This window comes from Trachymyrmex septentrionalis, unplaced genomic scaffold (genome assembly GCF_001594115.1).
Source record: "Trachymyrmex septentrionalis isolate Tsep2-gDNA-1 unplaced genomic scaffold, Tsep1.0 scaffold60, whole genome shotgun sequence".
Classification (NCBI taxonomy): domain Eukaryota; kingdom Metazoa; phylum Arthropoda; class Insecta; order Hymenoptera; family Formicidae; genus Trachymyrmex; species Trachymyrmex septentrionalis.
Genome location: NW_017305779.1, coordinates 4,309,399 through 4,319,458, shown reverse-complemented (window position 1 = coordinate 4,319,458; position 10,060 = coordinate 4,309,399). Strand labels below are relative to the sequence as shown.

Genomic DNA, 10,060 nt, shown 5'->3' with positions numbered 1-10,060 from the left:
ATTATTAAAAAAAAAGTATCTACTATATTTTTAATTTTTTAACAAACAAAATATAAATTATTATGATAATATTATTATTCAACATACATATATTTGTGCTAAGAAAATAATACATTAAAAAAATAATGCATGCAAACTGATATTAAAATATAAACATAAAAAATTTTTTAAAAGTCGTTAATCATTTTATTTTTTAATATCGTATATAAATTCTATAACTGTGAGTTTTATCAATAGTAGGTATACTCGTTGTAACAGATATATAATAACCGGAAATACTTTTCACTTTTTAAAAGAAATGCCTCAACTCTTACGATGCTTTTATATATCTCTTTGCAATTACATATCCTTGACAAATTATTGAAAAACAATTTAACATATCTTTGATCGCCATTGGCATTGTGTAAATATTTTAGCAAACATATGCCTATGGATTGTGCAGCGTACCACATGTCCCAAGAAACAACTTTGTTGCGTGCTCATCATTGATGTTATGCGATAATCTATAGCATTCTACATGTGACCGTGATTTCTAAGTTTTATATATATATATACATATATACATATATATATGTATATATTGTATATATAATGCAAAGTATCCCTTAAAGTGTCTTTTCATGCTGACGCTCGACACTCATTTTCAACGTCAAAATAAGTAACATGATCAAAATTGACGCTTAATATTCCTCAATTTCTATCACATGACTTATTTTGCTTTTAGGTTTACCAAATGTTTTTTAAACCACAATTGATAAAATCTGGGGGTAATTTTTTCACAATGAAATTATCAAAATGCTTTTAAATAATTAAATAAATATGTTAAAGCTAAGTAGCAAAATTATATAATCTAATTAAATTAATTTTAAAAATATATATAAAAGATAATTAAATAAAATTAATATATACAGGGTGATCCGAAATTTCCGCATTCGGAGTACAGGACATGATACTTTATGCTAAAAGAAATAACTCTTTTCTTTTGCAAAATTGCGTCTAACAAGTAGTTTTTGCAGGAAAGCAAGCTAAAGTTATACGAGTAAACGCAAAAATTATTTATCGAATGTTTTACTATAGAGAAAAGTGGTTTGTTTTGTAGCATAAAAAGAGTATCATGTCCTATACTTCGAATGCAGGAATTTCGGATTACTCTATATACTAAAAATCTGGAAAAATGCGTTAAACTAACAAAATTTAATTTGTTCTTGAAGTATTTAAGATGCTCTATAAATATATATTGCTGTTGCAGATGCATGTAAAAATATGATGAAAGTATGTGATAGCGAGGATTGTATACGAATAGGTAAGTATTATAGTATATAATTATTATTGTACTAATGGGGTGATTATATAATCTTGCACTATTATTCATGAACATTGCATAAAACGATAAAAAAAATATATGGAATTAGTATCTTGGAAACAATTATTTATTCTTCTTTGTTCACCCAGCTGCTAGTTTAAAGGAATCTATGAATGAGTCTGTAGATCCTTGCGACGATTTTTATCAGTGAGTAAATTTATTGTCGACGCAACACATGGCGTGCGTGCTATTATGTTGTGTATTGATCGTGTGATGCACATTTCGTAAAATGTTATACACAAAATTCTTATATCAGTCTTCAAATTTATTATTTCTGTGTCACGCAAATCCTGCATTGCGTGTTTCGTTTTACTCGTTTATATAAGACATCGATCGTGTCATGAATTAATCCCCTTTTTCTAAAAGTAGTAATTGACGCTGACATTTTATATTATTATTAATCCACTTATTTAATTAATTGAAATTATGTTGAGAAGGGCTACGTACCATAAGAATAAGATTAAATATAAATAATAAGTATAATAAGTACTAAACAAAATGTAAGATTATACATACAACGTTTCGACTCCGATTGGATCAGTATCAATGTTAAACATGTATTAAACAATTGACATAAACATATTTAAATTATAAATGGCTTAATACTAAAACTGACAAAAAGATTATATACGAATACTTATTATTTAAGTATATTCAATCTTATTCTTATGGTTCGTAGTCTTTCTCAACATAATTTCAATTAATTTGTATTACTTGAACCATATTACACTATTTTTATTTAATTAATTTATAAACTTGTTTAATTAAGTTATTTATCATTTATACATTTATTATCTTTGTAGTGTACGATGCTTTCGCTTTTTTTTTAGATACGCGTGTGGTAGATGGCCGCAGGAGCATCCTTCGGATTATAGCCTATATTATATGAATTCCTGGTTCAGTGATCGCAGTAATCGCATGTACAGAAAAATCAGAGATCTACTATTAGTCAATATGTCTGCAAGTGAGGTACCGTGGGCAGTGATGCAGGCCAAGACTTTGTTTACCAGCTGTATAAACCAATGTACGTTGCTGTTTTTGTTTAATTACATAGATGTCAAAGAAACAAACGCTATAATCACAAACATATTAATTAAAATATAATATATATAAAATATCTAAATAATAATTAACAATAGTACATATAAAATATATTGCAAATTAAATTTTATTATTATACAAATTATCTTTTAATTTTGAATATTTCTTATTAAAAGATAAATTTCAGATACCGTGAATGAACTCGATTTGTCTCCATTGTTCGACCTGTTGAAGTTCTTAAATTTACCCATGGTACCGTTTGTTACCAATAAAACGACTAATTATGTCGAACAACTTGCCAGCGTAAAGAGAATTTTGGGCCTTGACATTTTCTTTGACTTTGGAGTCATACCCGATCCAAAGAACCAGAGTAAGAACATACTCTATCTCCATCTTCCGACTCGTTCCTATCCTTTTCTTGCGTACGTATACTTTTATATACTTACAATAGTATTTATTTCATATTATTATTTTGAAATATTTTGCAAATTACTTAATGTTGTAATTTGTATATATAATAATAAATTTGTAATAATAATAATAATAGCGATAAAGAACTGGAGAAGCGGTTACAAACTATCAAATCGCGATTGCGAAAATTAGATGACGAAGCCTTGTTGAGCGAGAATGAAGAGGCCGAATTTACCTATATAGCTGATGTTATTAAACATATCATTAATAATGGCACTGATAATAAGTGCACTTCAGACGACGAATTGATGATTGAAGATGAAAAATTAGAAGAATTTTTTGAGGGGATTTACAATATTAGTAATTTTCTATATGACGTAAGTATTTTTTTTTATTAATAATAAATTCAGTTAAACACACTAGGTCGCATCGGTGCATATTAACCCGCCGAGAATTAGGTCGGATATGTCACACCCGACACATTGAGCTCTTTAACGTTTAAAATTGTTACTAACTTGATTAAAATTTTAATAAACATTATTTTCTTATAATTCTGAATATTTTATTTGTAGTTCCTATTTAGTGAAAGATTCATTGTGTCTTATGAAGTACTTTTAGATTTAGGTATTATACTTTACCATCTAGCTCACGCTGGATAAAGTTGTTGTACATTGATTTAATCTGAAGATGAGTGTAAAAGTAAAATGCAAATATTTTGAATTATAAAATACATATTTTATTTAATAGCACAACAAAATGTATTGAGAATTCACTGTTTAACCGATTTTTTAAATTATTTTAATTGAATATATAATATTTTTCAAAATATTAATTGTATTTTGGAATTGCATTTAAAAAATAAAATTAGCGAATATTATAGAGCGTAATAAAAATAGAATTTTATTTTAATAATATGAAATCTTTATTTTAACACACAATTTTGCTTGCGTAAAAACATGTGTTAGATTTGATTTATACTATTTATAGTGAATACAAAAATAAACACACTTAGTGTGCATTGGTGCACATTATAGGGATCCTAAAGCCGTTTGTATTATCGATTAAATTATAATTTTTGTATAACAATTACTTTTTCCTTTTTTTACAGATTCGAAAGTTCTTTTACAAATTTAAAATATATGCATGCGTTTGTGAGGTAGAGTTTATGCTAAAAACGATAAAAAATTTCGAAATTTTAATTTTAAGAAAAATTTTGTGTTGTTTTCGGCTTAAACTCTATTTTACACCACGTATTAATGCATATACTTTAATCCTGGAAGAAGATTTTCGAATCAATAAAAGAGGAAAAAAGTAATAGTTATACAAAAATAAAAAAAATGATTTAGTCGGTAATACAGACGACTTTAGGATCCCTATAATGTGCGATACTCATTAAGTGCGTTTACTCGTATTCACTATAAATATTGTAATATAAATCAAATCTAACGCATGTTTGTGCGCAAGCAAAATTGTTAAAATAAAGATTTAATATTTTTAACATAAAATTTTATTTTTTTATTACGCTCTATAATATTTGTTGCAAATTTTATTTTAAATACAATTCCAAAATTCAATTAAGATTTTGAAAAATATTATATATTCAATTAAGAGAATATATAAGAATTTAATTCTTTGACAGGCGATACATGCGAATCAAAATCAGAGTATTTCCATAGAAAGCTTGAGTGATAGTGATTATATGCTAGTAGATGATCTACAAAAATTGACAGATGATCATGTAATAGATAGTAATTTATCTCTCACTCCTACGCCGATTTGGCGACCCTTTATTGAATCTATTTTTGAGGGAATCGATAAATTGGATCTTGACAATAAGGATAAAGTTCTAATTGGTAATCTAGAGTATTTGAAAGATGTTGCAGTACTATTAGCTTGTTTGGAGGAAGAAGTCTTAGGTATGTATATTCCTGATTTATAATATTAATTCTAATTAAATTAATTACATTATTTTGTTGTTATTTAAATTCAGTATTTACTTAAAAAAAAATGTTTTCAAAATTTGAATGAATATTTATTTAGAAAGTTACATTTGGTGGGCGGTTGTGGATATTATAGTGCCCCACGCTTCCGAACGACTCAGGGATATTTGGAACAAATACGTTAGCAAGGTAACAGACGTGAAAGTTGTAGGCGAATCAAAATCATTATTCTGTGGAGCACTTGTCAATAAATTAATGGGTATCTATTTATAACTTCAATACATTTTTTCGTAAATAATATATGCAACACAAATACATTAACATCTAATTTTTTTAATAATGCTATATATATATTTAATAAACGTATCTTCACAATTTATTTTAGCTGCTTTCAATTAATAATGTCCATCGATTTTCAGGAATGGCTGTATCGTGGTTGTTCGTAGATCCGACATTTCACGAAAATAAAGTTAACAAAGTACAAGAAATGCTAGAGAATATAAGAGAGGCATTCGGCTCACTTGTCGCTAAGACGGATTGGATGGATCAATCGACAAAAACGGCAACAATCGAAAAGAGTAAAAAAATGGAATACGCAATTGGATTTCCCACATGGCTCTTTAATGAGGAGAAGCTTGATGAATATTACAAAGGCGTAAGTTTTATAAAAAATTAATTATAGTAGTTATAATTTTCTGACAAAATAAGTAAAAAATTTGTTTTGCGAAAATTTTATGCATTTAAAATGTTTTATTTAATTATTATTATATTAATTATTATTATATATACATATATTTAAATTTATGTTTATTTTTATAATACACATATATTTACGTTTATCTATTTTATCTTATAAAATAACATTATTTGTATGTAGTTTAACATTGATCTGTTAATTAATGTTTAGATAGATCTATCGGAAACAAGACACTTGATGAACTTGGTACAATTTAAACAAGTGCAATTGAACAAAAGGTGGGCAAGTCTGCATGAAGAAAATATATTCAACAAGTCATCATAGTAAGTAAAAAATTTTGAAAATTGTTATCCGTAAAAGTTAGTATTATAATTTTTGTTGTACTTATGCTTCGCTTTATTATGCATGATCAGTTGGGCAACTGATCCTACTGACGTAAACGCATTTCACACCCTTCAACTTAATCATATAAGTATGTAACAATTTAATTTTTTATTATTAAAAAAGTAAAAACATGTAAAATTATATAAATATGTATAAAAAATATTTGTAGTGGAAATTTATAAAATTTTTTTTCAAAAAATTAGTACTAATATATATAAATATTTTATATTAAATGAAAAATTACATACAATAATAATAGTAGAGGAAGGGAACCGATACCGACATACCATTTTGTTTTTAGACAATATTTCTTAAATAAAAAGTAAAAATAAAACTTTAAACACTAGAAACACGCATAGAAACTAAAAAGTGTCTTCTATCAGATAATATAAACAGTTTTTATAATACTATTTTGTAATTTTGCAATAATTAATTTTTTCGTAAGCTAATAAAAAATGAGCGCTTGATAAAATGGGCTTCAAAACTGACATAGTAGGCAACAATGCTAAGTATTCCTATTTTTTTCTTTTACAGGAATTATCTGTATAAAGTACCAAGTGAATGTATATAAGATATTCCAAAATCTTTTCACTTCGTTATAAAACATTGTTATTGAATTATATATGCATATTTACTTTATGCTGTCCTGCAAGGCACAAATATATAACGCGAGTTTTTTAAAAGTTTTTCTATATATTCACGATTGTTTTCAGCTCCAATAGAGCTATTTGACATTATAAAGCAACATTATAAAAATTAAATTAGCTCATGATCTACAGACATCATGTTTTACAGACAGATGTGGCGATTTACGCTGCACTTTAATTTTAAATTTAAAATTGATTTAAAATTCAAATTTAAAATTGTATTATAAAAAAATTAAAAGAAGAAATAATATAAATAAAACTGATTTAGAAAATTACAAGCATTTAAAATGACGTAATATCATCAATAATATAGTCACTATTATTTAAACTACGCAATTTGCAAAAGAAAATTTAAAAAATTTTATTTTTGTATTCGTGGAATTCATTTTTAGCTGATTTGATATAAAAACAAACCACAAATACACAAATTATGAGTTTGTACTTTTTTAATTAGTTAAACAGATCATTATTTTATTAGTATTAATAAAGTGCAGTAGTTTTTCTGAAAAAAAAGGGGGTGTCATTTTAGAAGACCTATATCAGTATCGGTGACTTTTTTTTATATATTTTATTGTTTTTATGAAAATGTACAATTTTTTGTAATATTAGATATATAAAGTATTGATAATACATAGATAATACATATTATATTTGCATCTTTATGTTCGTATATATCAATAATACAGAAAAATTGTACGTAATTTGTTGGCAAATTTTTTGTTTAATATAAAAATATATGTATAATATTTACACAATTATATATATTTACATATATTTGCACAAGAATGTTTTTTTAAATAATTTTTGAAAAAAACATAATTTTATATATTTCTACTATAAATTGTGCAATTATTTATTTAATTTTACATGCCTCTTTACGGTATAAATATGTTATATTGTTAATAATCTGTTAGTCGAATAAATTGTTTTTTTTTATTGTTGCATCAATGTTACATTAACATATATCCTTTCTTCTTTCACTATTTACACATGCAGCCATACCTGCTGGAATTCTTCAATTCCCATTTTATGGATTGGGTCTTGAGTAAGAATAGGAATAATTACTTTTATTATTATTTTTATGTACAAAAAATAATACAAAAGTATATATATGTACAAGTAAAAAAAAATGTAAAAAATAAATAATAGAAAGCGTAAATTCTTCGTAAAGTTATTATATACAATAAGAAAAAAAAATTTGCATTAAAAAAAAAATAATTGCAGAGCTTTAAATTATGGCGCCATCGGCGCAATACTTGGACATGAATTAACTCACGGATTCGACCCTTTCGGTCGGTTTTATGACGGTGACGGAAATTATCGGCAATGGTGGACCGATGAAAGCATATTAGAGTACTCGAGCAGAACTCAGTGCTTCATAGATCACTATAATACTTATTACGAAGTTGAGGCAAGTCTAGTAATCATATTGCAAAGCGTTTGGTATTAAAAAAGTTTATTTAATAAGACTTGATCTTTTAAGAAATAAAAGAAGTGATAAAATAAAACAATAAGAGAGAGTTCAAGAGAGTATTAAATAAATAGATATCATAAATAATTTCTAAAAATTTCATTTAAACGTTATTTAAAATTTAATTAAAATATTTAATTGTATTAAGGTGATATCTTTTTAATATTGAACATTTTATATATAGCCTATTGTAAATTATATCTTAATTTATGTAAGAGTAAATTAATTTTTATGTAAAAATTAGCTTTAATTTTAAGAAATTGAATAACCTGATCATATCGATGAATTAATGATATGTTTTGTATAGGTCGACGATTACATCAATGGCGAACTGACCTTGGAAGAAAACATCGCCGATAATGTTGGCCTTCGCGAGGCTGTCGTCGCTTACAAGAGGTGGAAGACACAGCATGGTTATGAGTCTTTACTTCCGGGATTAACGCAGTTTACGCACGAACAGTTACTTTTTCTTTCTTTTGCGCACGTAAGTCAACATTCCAGTTATAACATAGTAATTCCAATCTCTGTTTATACTCGTAGGTATATCCAAATAAACATCTCTTAGCTTCATGAAGTTTTCGAACGCGCTTGAGATAGTAAAATAAAAAATTTAACAGATTAGTTAAAAAGACGTTTTAAGTAATATTTTAAACATTTTTGTTTACATATCAATTTCCATATTCTTATCAAGTTTACATTTTTATGGAAAAGAAGTCGTTTTTAATCGTTGTTCGTCCATTTTTAAGTAAGGGATTTAATGATAAAATCGTTGTTTTCCTTAAGACTTAAATAGAATTATTAATAGAAAGGAATTCTGAGACTTGACTGATGCATATTCAAATTAAAAGTATATTTTTAAATTGTAAAATTTTTCGATGATTTGGTAATCAACAATTTATAAAACTAGTTTCATCTTTGCTTGTTTTTTATTTGCTGCCTTATTTAAATTCAAATTCGATTATACTAGATAAATATGAATTAAAATTTGCAAGATCAGTGACAGTAAATTACAATTGGCATATATTTTTATCTAATAACAGTAAATTAATTGATATTATCTACCTAGAGTTTATTATAATTCTGTTCTTTTAATCTACTTGACTTTTAATCTACTTTACAATATTAAAACTGTTCCTCTATATAATTGTATGGCATATAACACTGTAACATGAAAACATTTTCGCTTTTGCTAAATAAATAAAGAAAAGTTACCGATATCGACATACCACTTCGTTTTTAGATAATATTTCTTAAACAAAAAGTAAAAATAAAACTTTAAAAAATAAAAGTGCAAATTAAAAAGTATCTCCTATCAGATAGTATTGTATAAGCAGTTTTTATAATACTGTTTGCAATTTTACAACAATTAATTTTTTTTTATAATAAGCAAAAATGAGCGTCTGACAAAATAGGCTCAAAAACTGACATACTAAGCAATTATGCTATGTATTCCTATTTTTTCTAAAATTACTTTTACAGGAATTATTTGTATAAAGTACCTACAAGTGAATTTTATATGTATAATTTTTTCCAAAATCTTTTATTTCGTCATAAAACATTTTTATTAAATTATATGCATAATTTTTTATGCTGTTCTGCAAGATGCAAATATATAATGCGATAGTTTTTCAAGAGTTTTTTCATATATGCACGATTGCCTTCAGTTCCAATAGAGCTATTTGACACTATAAAGCAACATTATAAAAATTAAATTATCATGATCCGTTTTACAGACAGGTATGACGGTTAACGCAGCATCCCAATTTTTAATTTAAAAGTATTATGAAACAACTATAAAAAAAAATAATATAAATAAAACTGATTTAGGAAACCAGCATTTAAAACGACGTAATATTATCAATAATATAGTCACTATTATATGAACTACAATTTGCAAAAGAAAATCGGAAGAATTTTATTTTTGCATTCGTAGAATTTGTTTTTAGTTGATTTGGTATAGCAACAAATCACAAATATACGAATTATAAGTTTGTATTTCTTTAATTAGTTAAACAGATCATGATTTTATTAGTATTAATAAAGTGCAATAGTTACGAGAAATAAGGAGGGTATTTCTTTAGGAGACCTATGTCAAAATCATTATGT

At 25.8% G+C, this 10,060-nt stretch overlaps 1 protein-coding gene across 1 annotated transcript in view; it reads left to right on the top strand.

Moving 5' to 3' along the window:
- The window catches only part of LOC108752387 (neprilysin-11-like), an 11,657-nt gene that overhangs the window by 1,214 nt on the left and 383 nt on the right, over positions 1-10,060 (top strand). The window contains exons 4-17 of the mRNA XM_018493189.1: positions 725-767; positions 1,250-1,303; positions 1,453-1,510; positions 2,194-2,387; positions 2,592-2,826; positions 2,952-3,192; positions 4,455-4,731; positions 4,856-5,014; positions 5,175-5,410; positions 5,663-5,775; positions 5,866-5,924; positions 7,480-7,528; positions 7,708-7,894; positions 8,262-8,438. Of these exons, the coding sequence (XP_018348691.1) occupies positions 725-767; positions 1,250-1,303; positions 1,453-1,510; positions 2,194-2,387; positions 2,592-2,826; positions 2,952-3,192; positions 4,455-4,731; positions 4,856-5,014; positions 5,175-5,410; positions 5,663-5,775; positions 5,866-5,924; positions 7,480-7,528; positions 7,708-7,894; positions 8,262-8,438 (2,082 nt within the window). The remainder of the gene's footprint in view (positions 1-724; positions 768-1,249; positions 1,304-1,452; positions 1,511-2,193; positions 2,388-2,591; positions 2,827-2,951; positions 3,193-4,454; positions 4,732-4,855; positions 5,015-5,174; positions 5,411-5,662; positions 5,776-5,865; positions 5,925-7,479; positions 7,529-7,707; positions 7,895-8,261; positions 8,439-10,060) is intronic.